This window comes from Cricetulus griseus, chromosome 7, assembly GCF_003668045.3.
Source record: "Cricetulus griseus strain 17A/GY chromosome 7, alternate assembly CriGri-PICRH-1.0, whole genome shotgun sequence".
Taxonomy (NCBI): domain Eukaryota; kingdom Metazoa; phylum Chordata; class Mammalia; order Rodentia; family Cricetidae; genus Cricetulus; species Cricetulus griseus.
In genome coordinates, this window is record NC_048600.1 from 66,231,974 (window position 1) to 66,250,660 (window position 18,687).

Below are 18,687 nucleotides of genomic sequence, written 5' to 3' on the forward strand. Positions count from 1 at the left end.
AAGAGTAGTGAAAGAGATGAATGAAAAAAGGGGTGCGGCCCGGGCATTGGTGGTGCACGCCTTTAATCCCAGCACTCAGGAGGCAGAGACAGGCAGATCTCTGTGAATTTGAGACCATCCTGGTCTACAGAGCAAGTTCCAGAACAATGCAGAGAAACCCTGTCTCCAAAAACCATAAAAAGGGGGGGGTGCATTTCAGGGTCAGAGTTGAAACCTGGTGCAAAGGAAACTTCCAGGAATCTTCAAGGATGACCCCAGCTAAGACTCCTGGCAAAAGGAGATATATAGCCTGAACTGTCCATCTCCTGTGACCAGGCAAAACTTCCAGTGGAGGGATTGGAATATACTGGAGTAAAGGTGGCACAGAGGTTGTGGGAGTGGCCAACCAATGACTGGTCCAGCCTGAGACCCAAGCCACAAAAGTGAGCCCACCCCTGACACTGCCTAGATCACCAGGACCCAGAGGTTGGATGGCCCAGAGACTTAGGATAGAACAAATATTTTTGGTTTATTTTATTTTATTTTTATGTTGAGACTGGGTCTCACTATGTAGCTCAGGCTATCATGTAACTTACTATGTAGACCCGGCTGGGCTAAAACTCACAGAGATTTGCCTGTCTCTGCCTCCAGAGTGCTGGGATTAAAGGTGTATAACACCCACCACATTCAGGATCGAATCTTAAAAAAAAAAAAAAAAAAAAAAAGGTGGCTTAGCAGTTAAGAGCACTTGTTCTTACAGAGAACCTAGGTTCAATTCCCAGCACCCACATAACAGCTCAAAACTGTTTCTAACTCCAGTTTCAGGAGATCTGACATTCTCTTCTGCCTTAGGAATGCACCTGATACATAGACATGCATACAGGCAAATACCCATACACAACCAATTTTTATTTTTGGAGACAGGGTTTCTCTGTGTATCTTTGGAGCCTATCCTGGCTCGAACTCAACGGAGATCTGCCTGCCTCTGCCTCCTGAGTGCTGGGATTAAAGGTGTGCGCCACCAATGCCCGCCCAACCATTTTTTTAAAAAAAATAAAAATAAAAAAATTGAAGTCTAAAACTTCATATTCTGAAGAAGCCTGTATGCAAAATGCCACCAAATAGCAGAGACAACAATAAACAGTTTGACTGAGAAAGCAAGATTAGCTTTTAATATGTTTCCTAGAATTAGTTCAGGGTTTTCAGGTTTGCAATCCAAAGAATTGGTGAGAATATTCCAGAAGACAATCTTGGGAAAAAGAGGAAGACAAAAAAGAGGAGTAGGAAAAGGAAAAAGAAACAAAAAAACCAAGGCTGGTGAAGCCTAAAGTTGAGTGGACACTACATAAACAAGTGTGGTGGTACATAATTGCAATCCCCACGAGTTCTTGGGAGGCAGAGACAGCAAGGTCAAAAGTTAAAGGTCATCCTTGGCTATACACTGAGTTAGGGGCTGGCTGGGGCTACATAAGGCCCTGTCTTAAAATAAAAATTTAAATAAGTAAAGGAAGTAGCAGCTATTTTATTTTGTTTTTGAGACAGGATTTCTCTAGAAATCCCTTTCTTGCCTGGAATGCCATATGTAGATCAAGGCTGGCCTTGAACTCACAAAGATCCATCTGCCTCTGTCTCCTGAGTGTTGTGATTAAAAGGATGTCTGAATATTAAATTTTCAAGTACAAATAAAATAAAACCATCTGGGTGGTGGTGGTGCATGCCTTTAATCCCAGAACTCGAGAGGCAGGTGGATTTCTGTGAGTTTGAGCCTAGTCTGGTCTACAGAGCTAGTTCTAGGACAGTCAAGGCTACACAAGGAAACACTAAAAATAAAAATTGAAAAAAAGAAGATGAAACCATGTGTTTGCTTGGGCAGCATACTTGCTAAAATAGGAATGATACGAAGATGATTAACATGGCCCCGTACAAGGGTGACATGCAAATTTGTGAAGTGTTCCATATTTTTGATTTGTTACCAAGGATGCTTCTTTCAAAACTGATAATGCTGAACTATCTTAAGTGACATGCTAAGCCTACTTTGTTGGTTGATGTAATGGAACTTAAGAAGACCATGTAAGAAAAAGATACATTACTGCTTTTCCTACTTTGATCATTTCCAGTGAGTAAATAGATACTTTGAATGGAAGAAAAAAAAAAAAAAACAATGAACCAGATGGTGTAAAAGATATATAAGAAATAATGCACAAACTGGGAATGGGTATGTAAGTCTAATGGCTCATGGAACTTAAAAATACTGTTAGACCCCCGAAAACTCAAGTATCCGGGGTCCCAGGCCACATTCGCGGTCACCCCAATCACCAGGTGGATTCGAGAGCTTGCTGCAAACTGCACGAGGCTTTATTGTAATTTAACAAGCTAACCCCATGTTAGCTCGGGTCTTTCACCCACCCACCATGGCGGACAGCTAGAAAAGACGGCTCCTAGGGGCTCCCAAAAGATCTTATAGGGCAGCGTAAGGGGAGTGTCTAGGGGTACGCACAGGCTCACGATTGGTGTGCCTCCAGGCTTGGAGGGCTTGCCCTGTGTTGATTGGTCAACTGGTTGTTATGGCCCATAGGCCCTCCCAGGGTGGTTGCTATGCTCTCTACGTCATTGCTGTGTGCTTGTCCGTAAAGCACACCCAGGGTCGTAAAGCATAGTGCCACCAGCTAACTTCTGATTGGCTCCTTGTCACGAGGCAGGCATCTGACTTTCTAGTGACTAAGGTTCCTTGTCAGGAGACAGGCATCTGACCTCTAAGTGACCAAGGCAGGTTTATGGCAAGCACGTGTTTGGCTGTTATGGCTGCTGAAAGGGAAGCTGGTTCCTTCAATACAATACCTCTGCAGTCAACTAAGCTGACCAGGTTCTTCTCCTCATGGGGCCCTATGTACAACAGTTTCAAGCAATAGCCTCCTTGGGAGTATGCAGCCTGTACCTAGTTTGGGTTGCCCTAAAGGGTCTTTGAAACAGAGTTATCTGGTGGATATGCATGTCTCTAAGCTCACGCTGTCTTTACACTGCGCTCCAGACCTGACACGGTGGCCAGTTTCACACAAGCCAGGTCATCATGTCCATCTGCTTCAAGCTGCAGAATAAGGAACATGTGTTTGAGGCCCTAGGAAAGGCCAGGTTCAAGTTCCCTGGCCACCAGGAGATCCACATCTCAAAGAAGTAAGGCTTCATATAGTTTAATTCACATGAATTTGAAGACATGGTCTCCAAGGAGCAGCACATCCCTGATGTCTGTGGGGTCAAATACATCCCCATTCGTGATCCCTTGGAGCAATGGTGGCCCTGTACTCCTGAAGGCTTCTGTTGGGCTGAGTTCCACATTCTGCCCATCATGTTTGCTAATAACTCTCACATTCGAAGCAAACAAACCAACTATAAAGCCAGATGTAGTTGCTCATGCCTGCAATCCTAGCATTTGGTAAGTGGAGGAATAAGGATCAGTATTTCAAATTTACCTTCAGCCATAAAGGGAATTTGAGGCTATCCTGGAGTACATAAGACACTGCCTTTAAAAAGTGCTTGAGTGCACACACACACACACACACACACACACACACACACACACACACACCACAATAGTCACATAGCATTTAGAAAGCTAAGGCAGGAAGGTTGAGATTTCAAGGACAATCTTCGTCACAAAGACCCCCATTTCAAAAACTAAATAAATAAAATAACAGCAAAACAAAATCACACACATTACAAAGCCTAAATAAATGAAGAGAGATATATCATTACCATGTTTGTAAACTAGAAGATTAATATTGATAAAATATTAATTCTCAAATTGATCTGTATAATCAATATAATCCCATATGAAATACCAACAGTCTGTTTTTCTATCCATCAACAAACAGCTGCTAAAATTTATATCAAAAATCAATAGTGTGCAGGAACACACTAAAAGTATCAGTACTGGGGAGGCTGAGACAAAAGGATCTTAAGCTTGTGGCTTGTGTTATTAAAAACGAAATAACAACAGCAGAGAGACTGGTTACGGATGGTTGTGAGCCACCATTTGGGTGTTAGGAACCAAACCCAGGTCCTCTAAGTTAACCATCTCTCCAGCCCCTATGTCCTTGTTTCTGGACCAACCATTGCAGTACACAATCAAGGGACCAAGAATGTAGCTCAGTGAACCCTAAACAATGTTTTTAAGAGATGAGGGTCTCTATGATACAGATGACTGCTCAAGTAATTCTCCTGCCTCAACATATGGAGTAACTGGGACAAAAGGTGTCTGCCATTGTGCCTGGTACATTGAATGTTTTCGGAGTCTGGCCCACTGAAGTTAGAATCAGAATTACCTAGAACCTTGACTCTGAGTATCCAGGGGTTTACCTGGGAATCTGCCACTGCAATAAGCTTGTCAGGGCATGCCACCTGCACTTTGGGAACTCAACTCTGGTTGCTGTTATCATTAGATCCCTGAACCCTGGGGAGAAGTTGCTTCTGTCTTTGGGTTCTCATGTTTGGTTCGGATGCTCCCTGCCAGAGTGTGAATACCATGACTTCCTGACATGATGGGATGTCACACAGCATGGTGCTTGTCCTTACAGCGCTCTTCCATTTGTGTACTGGATGCCATTTCTACCTGCTGGGGTCCTAACACCACAATAGAAGCTGCAGAAGGGAGGAAAACAGTTGTAAGCCACCCTAGGCTATGTGGTGTAAGACCCTGGCGGATAATGAAGGGACCATTCACCACTTACAACCTTCACTGGAGCTCAAGATCCCGGGCTCTAGGCTCTTTCTTCTGTACCCAACTGTCCATATTTTCAAATTTATTTATCTGTTCTCCCTCCCTCCCTCCCTCCCTCCCTCCCTCCCCCTCCTCCCTCCCTCCCTCCCCCCCTCCCTCTCTCTCTCTCTCTCTCTCTCTCTCTCTCTCTGTGTGTGTGTGTGTGTGTGTATACACATACAACACTACTAGCATACAGTGGTCAAAGGACGATTTTCAGGAGTTGGTTTTCTCCTTCCACTATGTGAGTTCCAAAGACTGAACTCAGGTGCTCTTCACTTAATTCCCCACCACCACCTCCATACCTTGCTTCCTCAGGTTTGTGGCAATCTGACTTCTTTTATGATTCGTCAACGTTCCATTTACTTGGGCAATTCTTTCACTGACATCTACTTCCCTCACAAAGTTCTTTAGAGCGGGGCATCCTGGGCACCAAAGTGCCTGGAGGGTACTCATTGGATGGATAACTCTGCAGGAAGTTAGGGCACAACCTGAGACCACAGGGGATCCATAAAACAGGGGACATCACTCTCCGGGGAGATCCACAGAACTTAGGGCAAGCCTCAGCTGTGGCTGAGGATAGAGCGGTGCCTTGGGAACACCCCCGGGCAAAAGGGGTACCACAGAGCCCCAGCGTGCACCCAGCTGCCGACTCGGTGCTTGTGGGCCTCAGTTTCCCCAGCATCTGTCTACACAGTGTACCCTGCATGGGCCCTTGCAGCCCTGGGAACACTAGGCCTCCGTGCCCCTCGAGGGCGCTCCAAGTCAGTCCTCCAGAGCAGTCGCGCCGGGTCGTGGCCGCTCTAGCGGCGTGTCGGCGGCGCGGGGCGTGTCGGGAAGGCGGCGGGCTCGTGCGACCCTCGGTGGCGGCAGCGACGGCGGCGGCGGGAGTCATGGTGGGTGGCGAGGCCAGCGTCTCAGTAGAGGAGCTAGTTTCCGGGGTGCGGCAGGCGGCCGACTTCGCCGAGCAGTTCCGCTCCTATTCGGAGAGCGAGAAGCAATGGAAAGCGCGCATGGAGTTCATCCTGCGCCACTTGCCGGACTACCGAGACCCACCCGACGGCGGCGGCCGCCTGGACCAGCTGCTGTCCCTATCGATGGTCTGGGCCAACCACCTCTTCCTGGGTTGCAGGTGCGGACCCCGCCGGCCGGCTGACCCCATCTGCCCACCCTTAGTCCGGCCCAACCTCCTCCTGCCTTGGCTGATCCCCTCTTAGCATTTCCTCGGGGAAGATGTGTCTCTTCTGTGAGCCTCTCTTTCCTCTGGTAAATGGATGGCTGTGATGACTACAGCAGTTAAATGATGTAGAGTGCAGTGCAGGTAGGCTGGAAGGCGGCTGTATTGCCATGGGCATTTTTTAGTACTGTTTATGAGCCCAGAAGATTGCCTTTGCAGAGTGCTCGAAGCCCATTAGTTCCTGTCACACACAAAAGTGCAGACGGAAACTGAAACTTCCCCCACCTCCTCTAGTTGAAGACACCTAGCAAGAGAGGATGTGATACATCGCACCGTTGGTTGGTGGATTTCACCGCTAAGGCAGGATGTAATCTTTTCCTCTTAATTTTCCTCCTTAAGAAAGTAACGATGCTTTTTTCTTGCTGCTCCAAAGCCCCCCTGAACTTTTGCGATCACACCAGGACGACAAGAGCCTGGCCTTGAGATTTCTGACAAGGCACTTCTTTTACTCCACCGGGAAAATGCACCAGGTTTTTACACTCCCTTATGGTTTTTTGTTTTGTTTTTTTTAAAAATTTTTTAAGGCAATCATCCTTTATAACTAAGGCTGGCCTCCGGTTTTTTATGTAGCCAGGTAGTCCTGGAATTTCATATACTGAGCATGCATCTCCAAGCTCTTATTGGCTTCTACAGTTTCTTGAAGTTGTGTTAAAATAGGATTACCTGACTCAGATCTGATCTTCGTAGCCTAACTGGTCACATGGCCCCTCCAGGACAAACTCCTTGGTTTTCTTTTTGGGTTTTGTGTTAGGCATGAAACCCCAGACTTGCACATATCAAAAATAAGTACTCTACCACTGAGCTATATCTCCAACCCTGAAGGTACTTGGTTTCAGATCTTGACATATTTGTTAGAATAAGATGTGGGGAAGCTGTGCCAGACACACCCATCACACATATATGCTTCACTCTCCCTTCTGCCTTCACCCTCTAAAATTGGAGTTTACAGGAGCCAAGGTCATACAAATAATTGAGAACCAACATTAGACCAACATTCTGTGTGTTTTAAAAATAATCAAATTTTTGGCCCTCAGATCTCATCCATGAATATGTACTACCTGATGTATGCTGCTCCTGTTTTTGTAATTTTATTTATTTACAACTATTTTAAATTTTGTATGTATGGGTGTTTTGTCTACACATCTGTCTGCACTGTGAGTGCCTGATGGTGGTGGAGGCCGGAAGAGGGCATTGGATTCCCTGGAACTGGAATTGCAGATGGTTGTGAGTCACCATGTAGGTGCTGTGAATTGAAACTAGATCCTGGAAGAGCAGCAAGTGCTCTTTGTTTTTTTTGTTTTATTTTTTTGTTTTTTTTTGTTGTTGTTGTTGTTGTTTTCTATCCTGGCACTCTCTCTGGAGACCAGGCTGGCCTCGAACTCACAGAGATCCACCTACCTCTGCCTCCCGAGTGCTGGGATTACAGGCGTGTGCCACCAATGCCCAGCAGCAAGTGCTCTTAACTGCTCCTGTTTTTGTAATGAGAGAGAGAGAGAGACTTTTTATTTATTTTTATTTTATGTGTATTAATAGGTAACAAATATGTACCCAGTATCCTCAGACACTGGAAGAGGGCCTCAGATCTCTGAGAACTGAAACTCTAGCCATGTGGGAACTGAACCCAGGTCCTCTGCAAAGAGCCTTAAGTGCTCCTAGCTGCTGAGCCATCTCTCCAGTCCCTGATTTTATAATTCTTCAAACATCTGCTATATTGGCATTCTTCAAGCCTAGTGCTATATCCACAAGTGGGGAGAGCCACTTGTTAACCATGTGCTGAACAATGTAGTTTTCCCTGCAGTATCAAGTCAGTAACTTGCAAAACTTCAGATAGTGGTGTGTCCCTGTAGTCCCGGTTACCGAGAAGGCTGAAAAGAGCATTGCTTAAACCTCAGATGGCATGGTATGACGTGACCAATGAAAAACAGTTCTGTAGTCTAGAAGTTGCATTTACAGTCTAAGAAACTACACTTTCTTTTTAGTCCATAGTGACAGTGAGTCTTCCCAGGTTTTTACCTTACTGCTTTTTGTTGTGCAGTTACAATAAAGATCTTCTGGACAAGGTGATGGAAATGGCTGATGGGATTGAAGTGGAAGACCTGCCACAGTTTACAACCAGAAGTGAATTAATGAAAAAGGTAATGAGTAGACATGACGGTTCCACTTGGACTCTGGATCGTGTTGTTTTTGAGCCTTCTTAGTTCCTGCTCTACAGTCTTAAGCCCTTCATTATTTCCTCACACTTGGTATAAACCTTCTCATAACTAGATCACAACTCAGCATGACAAATTGTACGTTGTCGGTGGAGGAACACACAGGCTCGATCTCCTTGGTTTGTCTAGGACACTTCTCTTGATGACAGGGAGTGAAGCCAGGTCCTTTATGCTAGATAAACTGGGGATCAGTAAGGAGGAGCCTCAAAAAGCTACAAATATTTTCCGACTGTACTGCTCCTGAAGGACTCTGAGGAAACACAGCACAGAGATTTTATACATCTGTGTTTATTGCCATACTGTGGACATCACTAGAGGAATGGATATAGAAATGCAGTCTATACACATACACAACCAAATTCTGTTGTGCATGAAGAAAAATGCAATTGGATGTTCATGGATAGAAATGGAGACCACTATGTTGTGTGAAATAAGCTAGAATTCAGAAAAACAAGTATCATGTTTTCTCTCGTAGGTAAAATGTAGGCTTAAGTGCATGTATTATTTGTGTGTTAATGAGAATTGAACCTAGAGCTTTGTGTGTGCTAGGCAAGTGCTCTGCCCCTGAGCTGTACATAGCGTTTTTCTTTTTCACTTTTTTTTCACACAGGGTCTTGCCCAGGCTGACCTTGCGCTGTAGCCAGGCAGGCCTTGAGCTTTCAATCTCCTGCTTCTGCCTCCCTCGTGGCCTAGATGACAGATCTCTGCCCCCAGAAACAGCTATTTTATTTATTTCTTCTTTTACGTATTTAGGATTTTGTTTGTTGTTTGTTTAGTTTTGGTTTTTATTTTTGTTTTTTGAGACAGGATTTCACTCTACAGCCCTGACTGGTCTGGAGCTCAAACTTGGTATGGTCTTCCTACCTCTGCCTCCCTATTTCTGGGATTATAGGAATAAGCCCCTAGATTTGGCTTATTTTGCTTTTTTTTTTTTAAATCTTGCTTAGAGTGCTAAAGTTAGGAGTACTTCATTTTAGACTAATTCATACTGAGTATCTCTGCTTTAGCAGGTCAGTGCTGGACCAGACTTGTGTGGACTCTGACTTGCTGATAAGGAATGTGGTGGGGTAATGTCCAGACACCCCAGCTGTGTTCTGGTCCCCAGGCTTAGTCTTATGGCTGTGGCCTTGTACACAGTGAGCTTTGCCCTAGAGTCTTATGTCTGGATCTTGGATCCCTGGGGCCAGGAAGAGGCAAAAAGAACTTTGGAAAATCGGTCTGTCTGTCTCAGCTAAGCACCCCAGAATATTCGTTTTTCTCACATCTATCCTGGTCTCTTCAGGCAGTAGAATTGTTCCCTTGTTTCCTAACGTCCCTTCGATGTCTATCCAGACTTTTCATATAAAATTTCAAATTATTTATTTGGGTAAAGTATAATATTTACTGCTGAGAATGATTCAGGAGATATTGTAACCCTGTAAGAGCCAAGAGTGTGCTACGATGCCACAGACATGGGTGATGACCTACTTTTCAGCCACCAAGTCTTCAGATTTACTTGCATTAAACTTGGTAAAGCCCCGCTTCTGTGGGGTATGGATTTTCTGGCAGCTAGTGAACTTGAACATGATCTTATGCAGGGCTTCCATCACATGCTCCTTCTTCCTAGCTTAGCACATAGGGACATGATGACCTAACCAGTGTGAATCCAGGCCACTGTGTCCTGGGGCTTCCCAGAGGCATCTCAAATATCTGTCTGGAGCCTATAAGCCCCAACACAGAACAACAAGTCAACATCTTGTTGATACTGATAATGTGGAAAGGTTGGACTAATGCTCACGTGGGAAAGCCATATTTGTACAAATGTATTTGACACTGTTACTCCAGGACTTTGAAGGAGACCATGTGTAGAGACAAAGTGAGAATATTCTTCCACATTTGTCTTCTGCCCTTAGTCACAGGTGTCAGTCTTGGGCCCATGAGATGATTTAGCAGATAAAGGTGTTTGCCAGCAAGCCTGATGACCTGAGTTCAATACCTGGAACTCACATGGTAGAAGGGAGAACTGACTCCTGAAAGTTGTCTGCTAACCTTCACACATATGCTGTGACCTGCACACCTACATGAGCACACACATGTGGATAAATAACAACAGTGTAAACTAAACAACAAGACTTCTTCTAGGGTATGTGGCTCAGTGGTAGAGTCCTTGCCTAGGTTTGGTAGTGTCATGTAACCCCAGCAAAACAAAAACTTCTGTCTACAAAATGAGACTGGCTTTCGTGCTATTGAAAGCCATCTCTTTAGAGTCCTCTGCAGAGTGCCCCGGGATCTTCCAAGTAGTTTGTCCTTCCTTTCATGTTAGATAAAGCTGGAGTAGTAGGCCAGAAATCTAAAAGCGCTGTCATTATGCCAGCCAAAATTGATCCTTAGCTCTAAAATTAGAGTTTAGTTGGGTTTTAGAGTTAGCTGGCATGTGGAAATGAATCACTCAGCATTGTTGGCACCTCGAGGTCAGACAGTAATGATGACTTAGATATAAGCTCTCTGGAGTAGAGTTTTAAAAATAACATTTTTGAGCCGGGCGTTGGTGGCGCCTGCCTTTAATCCCAGCACTCGGGAGGGAGAGGCAGGCGGATTGCTGTGAGTTCAAGACCAGCCTGGTCTACAAGAGCTAGTTCCAGCTAGTTCCAGGACAGCCTCCACAGAGAAACCCTGTCTCGAAAAACCAAAAATAAATAAATAAATAAATAAATAAATAAATAAATAAACCAAACCATTTTGCCCTTCTGAAGCTTTTGGGTAGGTCTATCTCTGTCTGTCCAATTCTCTTTCTTTTTAGTCTGAGGAATATGTGTGACAGGTGGGATTTGCTCATCAGTTGGAGTGTGTGCTCTTCTGAAAGAGGGACACTCAGCACAAGTATGTTGAGCAAATTCCTTGGTTGTCTAAATACCACCCTGAGACTCAGCTGCAGCCTGCAGTCCCTGTCACTGAGCTGTAAGGCAGGGTAGTGCATGCCTTTAATCCCAGCACTCTGGAGGCAGAGGCAGGTGGATTTCTGTGAGTTTGAATTGAGGTTGGTCTACATAACTAGTTCCAGGTCAACCAGGGCTACATAGAGAGAGACCCTATCTCAAAAAAGGCAAAACAAAACAAACCAAGAATGAGTGACGAAGTTGTCATTGTTGGTTCACAGAAGAAGTTAATATCACAATTTGATTCTTCTCCTGAGAACATGTGTATCCCATGAGGAAAGATAGCAGTGTGAAAGTGACCACAGGTAACAATTCGAAAAATCAGAAAAGCAGCTGTGCCTATATGTCATGAGGTTCTTCTCTGCTTTGTGAAGTCTCAGCTAGCTCTGATGCCATGTTTTCATGAAAGCCATAACCAGACATGGGGGTCCACACCTTTATCCCAGCACTCCGGAGGTAGAGGCAGGAAGGTCAGGGGCTCAAGGTCATTATTAGCTGCAAAGCCAGCTGGAAAGAAACCTGGGCTATCCAGATCCTGTCGAAGGAGAAGGAAGAAAAACTGACCCTGTTATAGTCCCAGCTCCAGGATGGGTGAATCACCTGACAACACCATGTGAAAAAGACAGTAGTCTGGGTCTGTCTAGTTGAAAATCTGAGCAAGGGGCTGGAGAGATGGCTCAGTGGTTAAGACCACTGGTTGCTCTTCCAGAGGATCCTGGTTCAATTCCCAGAAACCACATGGTGGCTCACAACCTTCTGTAACCCTAATCCCAGAGGATCTAACTCCCTTTCATGGTACCTCCTCTGGCACCAGGCATACACTTAGTGCACAGACAGGCAACACCTGTATACATGAAATAATTTTTAAAAAGAAGAAACTCTGAAATGGCTTGGGATGCCTTCCTCTGGACTGCAGGTTGTTTCTTTGGTCATACTGCATTCTACCAAGAGGAGAAAGACTGGTCTTTTATCTTTGCTAAGCATTTTGCTAGAAAATAGGTCATACCTTGAAATCTCTGATTACTAAAAAGACTTTGTTGATTCACTCACACTGCTCAGTGTTAAGGGAATCCATTCAGACACCAGGTGACAGTCAGTGATTTCTTCACACCCTCCTTAAAAGTTTTTTGAAGCTAAGTTTAAATTTACCACAAGTGCTAGAGGGCACCCGGAAGGAATCTGTGGGCTCCAGGTCACCACTGTTTGCAGACTCACTTGTACAGTTACTAATCATGTGAACTCCAGAAATATGTGACCTTCACATCTCCTAAGTGCCCTGACTCAGTGTGGAGTGCTGCAAATTACCACCTGAATCTGGCCGTGTTGAATTTAGAACAGTGAGTGAGTGTGAGAGCAGGGGCTGGTGGCAGGAGTAGCATTTTAAGTACTTCCGTTATCACTTAAATTATGAACACTTATAGACAATAAGCCACAAGTCAGGGAAGTAAGCTTCTGCTTTCCAAATGGATCATGCACTCAGCATTTAGCTGCATTTTCTTATGTAGTAAAATATTAATAATTTCTGAGTAGACTCGCCATCTGGGTCGAACATAAATATTCCATTACTGCTTTATTTGAATGTGTGAAAATAAACTTGTTTCATGGGACTCAATGACTGTCTAACTTTTTCTTCTCTTTTTTTTTTCCCCCAGCATCAAATCTAAGGCAGATCTACTACATTTCCACCCTTGGGGACAGGCTTGAAAAGGAGGCCAGGGTGGAGATGACTAAACTATGGCAGCTCTTAATTACTGGTGTTTGCAGCATAGAAGCAGCTGGAATGGAAAGGGATGTGTCTACAAGGGCTTCAAAGAAGTCTTGGTTCTTCCAGAAGCTGTTGCTGTAAAAGTACATATGCATACTTATATATTTATAAACAGCAAACTCTCTGAAATATCATCAGTGTTGTCCAAGCCAAACTTTGTTCGAAACGCCTTTTATGTTGTTATAATAATGACCATGATGGATTTTATAATTCAATTTTTTAGCAGAGTACCTTTTAATGTAAGTCTGGTTTTTGCCCTACCCCCACTCATTTTTGTCCTTCTGAGGCAAGCCAGATTCTCCTTATTCCTATCTGAACCCTCTCTATACTTGTTCCTCACTGCCGATGGCCACCGAAGGACTGTGCGTTAACCGACTGCCTCACTAGAGCACCCCCACTGCTGGACTTTTAGATCTTTGTGTAGGACATGGCAATCATGTTGCAGGCCTGAAGTAGCCTAGCTAGCTCATAGGAAGGAGGGCGAGTACACAAAAGCATCTGGTCTCATTTTAAAATTCACTGAAGGCCAGAGATATAGCTTAGTGGGAGAGTGCTTGCTTAGCTTGAGGTCCTGGGCTTGGTCCCCAGTATTGCAGAGAGGGAAAAAATAGCTAGTCAGATTAAAAATTCCTGGAAATATATACAGCTTTGTCCAGCTGGCTAGCTGATCTCTAGACTCTCCCAGGCTGCTCATGTGCCTACATTCTCTTTGTTTCTAGAGGGTTTTCAGACTTGAAGAACTGCCTCGCCTCTAGGTTGTAGTGCAGTTGTGCTTTGCTCTGAGGTGACAGTGTTGATATTCCACCTGACAGCTGACATCTGTTCTGGACCCCCTTTCCAGTTCCTTCTGTTCAGTCTCACCATTAGGTAGGGTAAATGCCTGAACTGAGGGCAGCCGTGGGACAGAGTGCCACAGCAGGGCTCATCAGTGCCAGGCCCCTTGTGGTCAGTAAGACAGTGGGATCTGCCTTGGTTTTTTATACTGAATAAGGCAAATTGAACCCTCAGAAGTGGGGGGGCCAGTGGTGTCTGGAGTTAGAGCAGAGGACGACATTCTTTATGACTTGAGATGAAGGCCACAGCTTTGTGTTTCCTAGGTGCAGTCCCTAGTGACCAGGATAGAGCAGCAGTCAAGACAAACTGCCCCAGGCAATGGAGGTCAGGTTGCCAGTCACAGAGGCCTTGGCACCATAGTGACCGAGCTGAGCTCTGTACTGAGACTTAGCTTTGTCTCCTAAATGCAGCCTCACCTTCCTTTCTAATCATTTGTCAAATTTGTGAGGCTTAGAAACAAAATGAAAAATTGTGATGATTCATTTTTAAATGTACTTTCTGTATACAACCCCCAATAAAATGGCTTTTCCATTGAATGAAGTCTGAGTTATGTGATTTCTTCCCGTACGCCTTCAGTTTACTTACTTACATGTAGGTGGTTGGACAGCCAGAATCTTGGGAAGTGGAGCTGGCTTGCAGGCATGAAGTTTTGGGGCCAGCATAGCACAGTTCTGTCGCCTTCAGTTCTGTCGCTCCCTCCAGCCTTTTTTTTTTTTTTTTTTTTTGCTTTTCTTTGTTTTTGGTGTTGATGGTCAAACCAGAGTGTCATACATGCTAGGCAAGGGCTGCATCATTGAGCTAAATCTCCAGGCCTCCCAGGTTAAATTCTCTGATTATACTGAGTGAGTTTTCTTCATTTCCTCAGCTAAGCTGCTTGCCTTTTTGTCTTACTTTTACCACCCCTTGGCTGACTCACCTATAAAATTACTCAATATTTTATTCTTTTATGTATTTCCCAAGCTTGAAGTGAGAATGTGAGGTTGTACAGAGTATGCCCAGGAGAGGACTTCCCATGAAAGCGTGTATCAGGCCATAGGAAGTGAGCACCGAAGCTTCAGACAGGTGCTCACATTGGTCATGCTATAGCCAGGAAATTGCTCTCCAGTATTCCTGAGAAGGCTGTGGCTCAGTAGTGGAAGCCCTGGGTTTGATCCCTAACACCACATAAACCAGATATGGTGGTGCAGCCCCATAATCTCAGCACTGGTGAGGTGGAAGCTCTAGGGTCAGAAGTTCAGGGCCAATCTCAGCTGATAATTGAGTTCAAGTCTAGCCTGGGCTCCAAGTGACCTTGTCTTAATAAAAAGGTCCACCTGATGATGGCGTTAAAGATAAGGATTCCCTCTGAGCTTTTCTAAGATTGATGGGCACTGGCAGAAATAACTGCCTCCTGGTGAATTTTTTGCAATGTGAAGTGAATTGGTGTTCTACCTGAAATTAGACTCCTGTGCTGTCCACTTGAGCTCTGAAGGTTCTGAGCACCAGTCATGGTGGCAAGATCAGCCTGCTGTATGTGGCCTGTGTGCTTCACGATACCTAGCCATGGCTCTTGTTTGTAACATGTTTAGTGATGCCAGTGAGTTTAGGAGAGTACCAGACATTAGTCATAGAAAAGCAAATACTGAGTACAGAATGAAAAAAGAAATCTCTTCCTTATGTTTATATGTGTACATGCTTGTGAAATGAACTTCCAAGTTCATTCTTCCTTTCTGAAAGATCACACAAGTGGAGGAAGGGTGGCTGCTGGGCAGTCTGGCATGTGCTTGTCAGTGATGGAGGGACCTGGATACCCACACTGAGAGCCAGCTGAGGAGAGTAAAGTCACCCACTGTGTCACCTGAACAGATTCAGAATCCCACAAAATCAAAGACTAGAAACTAATAAATCTGTTGCTCCCTGCAGATTTGTGCTCCTTTGTCCTAGAAGTGAGCATGTGAGCCCCAGCTCCTGAGAGCTCTGTCAAACAGCGATGCCTATAGAATATAACGCAGCAGCTCTTTGCTTTCCAGGCCTTCCCAGGCTAAGGCTTAAAAAATCCTTCACTGTGGCCTTCCAACCTCATTTGCCTGGGGGGAGGTCACTGTTAGTGGTTTAGAACCCATATCAGTCCTTCTCTACTTTAAAATTATTGTTTGTTTGTTTTTGAAACAAGGTTTCTCCGTGTAGCCCTGGCTGTCCTGGAATTCACTATGTAGTCCAGGCTGACCTCGAACTTAAGAGAACTGCTTGCCTCTGCCTCCTGACTGCTGGGAGTAAAGGTGTGTTCCACCACTGCCTGGCTTAAAATTTATTTGGGTATTTTGTCTGTCTGTATGTGTGTGTACCACTTGTATGCCTGGTCCAGTCTCCTGGAACTGGAGTTACAGACAGGTGTGCCACCATGTGGGTCCTGGGAATTGAATCCAGGTCCTCTGGAAAAGCAGTCAGTTTTCTTAACCACTGAGCCAGCCCTACTAACCTTGGTTTAATAAAGGAGCAATTAGAGGTCATCCTTGAGCTATGTGGGGATGGTGACTAACAGCTTCGCTGTTAAAATTGGCGTCAAGATTTCTCTTGGGCTGTGTTCTCTTTTCACTTTGACCATTTTTGTTTGAGTCTTGCTATATAGCCCTGGCTGGCCTGGTACTCTACCTGCCTCAGCCTCCCATGTGGTTAGGGTGACACATAGGATTCGTAACAGGTTCATTCAATTGTCCACAGTGAGTGTGACCGTAGACACTTTGCACTGCCCTTGCCCTTGGTGGAGACATTTGACAAAAAGGACTCCCTTTATTGGAAGATTCTGCAGGAAACCAGTGTCTGCACATGCCTGGCATGAGTGTGTCACTGCTTCTTCCTGTCCTAGGTTTCCACTGAGGCCAAGCTGGAACATGCTGGAACCAAAGATTTTGACAAACTTGGGTTCACACAAAAGAAAAGCAAGTTTCCACAAGCGCCATGCTCTTCCACCCCAGGGCTTCAAGAGGAAAGACTAGCATGTATGTGGCTCTCTCCTGAGAGTTGAGACTGACAAATGATGGGAGGTACAGGAGCAACAGGTCAACAACCAAATGCAAATTTGTGAAAGTGGCAGATTGTGGCTAAAGTTCTGGTGGCCACTTGCTGCCTCCAGCTCCAAACACTAGGTATCTTGGGTCCTGACAGCTCTGGGTCTGGGAGCTAGAACTCCTGTGGAGTGTCAGCATGCTCCTGCCTTGCACTGTGTGCACAGCTTGTGACAGGAGGCCTGCCCCACACAGTCGTGCATAACACCAGACTCCTCTTCATTTTGGCTAGAGTCCTGGGCTGACCCTACTTCTGTTTAAACCATTCGTTTTCATCATCTCAGGTGCTAAGTTAGTGATTAGTGTTTCCCTCTATGTTTCTGTATTTATCTTTGTAACTTGTTAATTTTGTTGTTGTTGTTGTATTGAGATAGCACAACCCAGTTCTCCTTGGTTGTGAGACAAATGCTATCCAAGTCATGCCAGGGGGCTATATTGCCACCCTTCTAGATGTACCTTGATTTGAGACAGGGTCTCACTATGTAAGCCAGGTCAGCCACCAAGAGCCCCAGGCTGGCCTGGAACTTGCTATATAGACCACGCAGGCCTCACAGAGATCTGTCTGCCTCTGCTTCCTATGTGCTGGGATTAAAGGTGTGCACCTTGGACCCCAAAGGTCCTCTGCTGCCTTCTAGGCTTCCTGTCCAGGCCTGTGCCTGCAGAGGTTAGCTACAACGCAAGCGATCCTCATTTTCCTTTGGTATTGTGTGGTTGCTGCTGTTAACACCAGACCTTTGATGCTGATTGTGGCCACTTCTCCATATTGAAGACCCAGTTTGTCAAAGAAACTATGTGGGTGAGTGCCTACCTGAAGTGCATGAAGCCCTGAGTTTGTCCCAGCCAGCAATGTGTAAGCCAGGTGAGGTGGCGCACATCTGTAATACTAGCTAGCACTAGGAGAGGGGGGCAAGAGGACCAGACATTTAGTCATCCTTGACTGTACACCAAGTTCAGGCCAGTCTGAGCTATCTAAGACTGAAAAAACAACAAAACGTGGGGCTGCAGAGATGGCTCAGTGGTTAAGAGCACTGGCTGCTCTTTCAGAGGACCTGGTTCAATTCCAAACACTAACAGGGTGGCTCACAACTGTCTGTAACTATAGTTTAAGGGGATAATCTGATGATGCCCTCTCTTGGCCTCTGCACACAAGTGTCACAAAGATATCTATGCAGGCAAAATACCTATACATGTAAACACAACAATGTAACTCATCATGATGGTACCGGCAATTACTAACACTTAGAAGTTTGAAGCAGGAGGATTCTAAGTCTGTTCTAGCACATATAACCAAATAAATGTGTGATAACAAAGCCAGGAGTGAGCACCAGTTTTGACTTTGCTTGTGCTGCTGGCTTGTAGAGGACCCCAGCGAAAAGGCCTCATTCATTTTTTTAATTAATTAATTTATTATATGTACAGTGTTCTGCTTGCATGTATGCCTGCACACCTGAAGAGGACACCAGATCTTATTATAGATGGTTGTGAGCCAACATGTGGTTCCTGGGAATTGAACTCAGGACTTCTAGAAGAGCAGCCAGTGCTCTTACCCTCTGAGCCACCTCTCCAGCCCAAGGCCTCATTCTAAAGGGAGCCTTGCAGTTCCCATTCTGCCTGATAGCACATCTTTGTGTGCACACATGAGGACGTTTCCAGGACCAAGGTCCGTACAGCACAGTGGGATGACAGCTTTTCTGTGTGTGTGCCTGCCTCTGTCTCCCAAATGATAGCTTTTCTTGACATAAGCATGTAGCTGAAGCTGGTGACCGACTAGTATCTCCAGAGCCTTCTGTAGTCTCTGCCAGTGTGTAAGTTATCAGGTCAAACACATCTTTTCCTATTTGTAGTCTCTGCCAGTGTGTAAGTTATCAGGCCAAACACATCTTTTCCTATTGAATGAGGTGGTAGGTGAGGGGTTTACTGTTTGTTTTCTCTGAAAAAATGACTATGGGA

At 45.1% G+C, this 18,687-nt stretch overlaps 1 protein-coding gene and 2 non-coding genes across 3 annotated transcripts; all 3 read left to right on the plus strand.

Moving 5' to 3' along the window:
• Positions 1-1,840: 1,840 nt before the first annotated feature.
• LOC113835604 lies at positions 1,841-1,942 on the plus strand. The gene has a single exon (XR_003487388.1). It is a non-coding gene; the product is annotated as a U6 spliceosomal RNA (small nuclear RNA).
• Positions 1,943-2,819: 877 nt separating this feature from the next.
• On the plus strand, positions 2,820-2,951 carry LOC113835605. Its single transcript, XR_003487347.1, has one exon. It is a non-coding gene; the product is annotated as a small nucleolar RNA SNORA70 (small nucleolar RNA).
• Positions 2,952-5,553: 2,602 nt separating this feature from the next.
• Cdkn2aipnl (CDKN2A interacting protein N-terminal like) lies at positions 5,554-14,233 on the plus strand. The gene is made up of 3 exons (XM_027427584.2): positions 5,554-5,864; positions 8,005-8,104; positions 12,747-14,233. Exons 1-3 carry the CDS (start codon positions 5,626-5,628, stop codon positions 12,756-12,758), a joined length of 351 nt encoding a protein of 116 aa, XP_027283385.1. The 5' UTR covers positions 5,554-5,625; the 3' UTR covers positions 12,759-14,233.
• Positions 14,234-18,687: the final 4,454 nt, after the last annotated feature.

Coding starts and splice junctions, on each gene's coding strand:
- Cdkn2aipnl (XM_027427584.2), top strand. CDS start 5,626: ATGGTGGGTGGCGAGGCCAGCGTCTCAGTAGAGGAGCTAGTTTCCGGG. Junction 5,865..8,004: donor CACCTCTTCCTGGGTTGCAG/GTGCGGACCCCG, acceptor TTTGTTGTGCAG/TTACAATAAAGATCTTCTGG.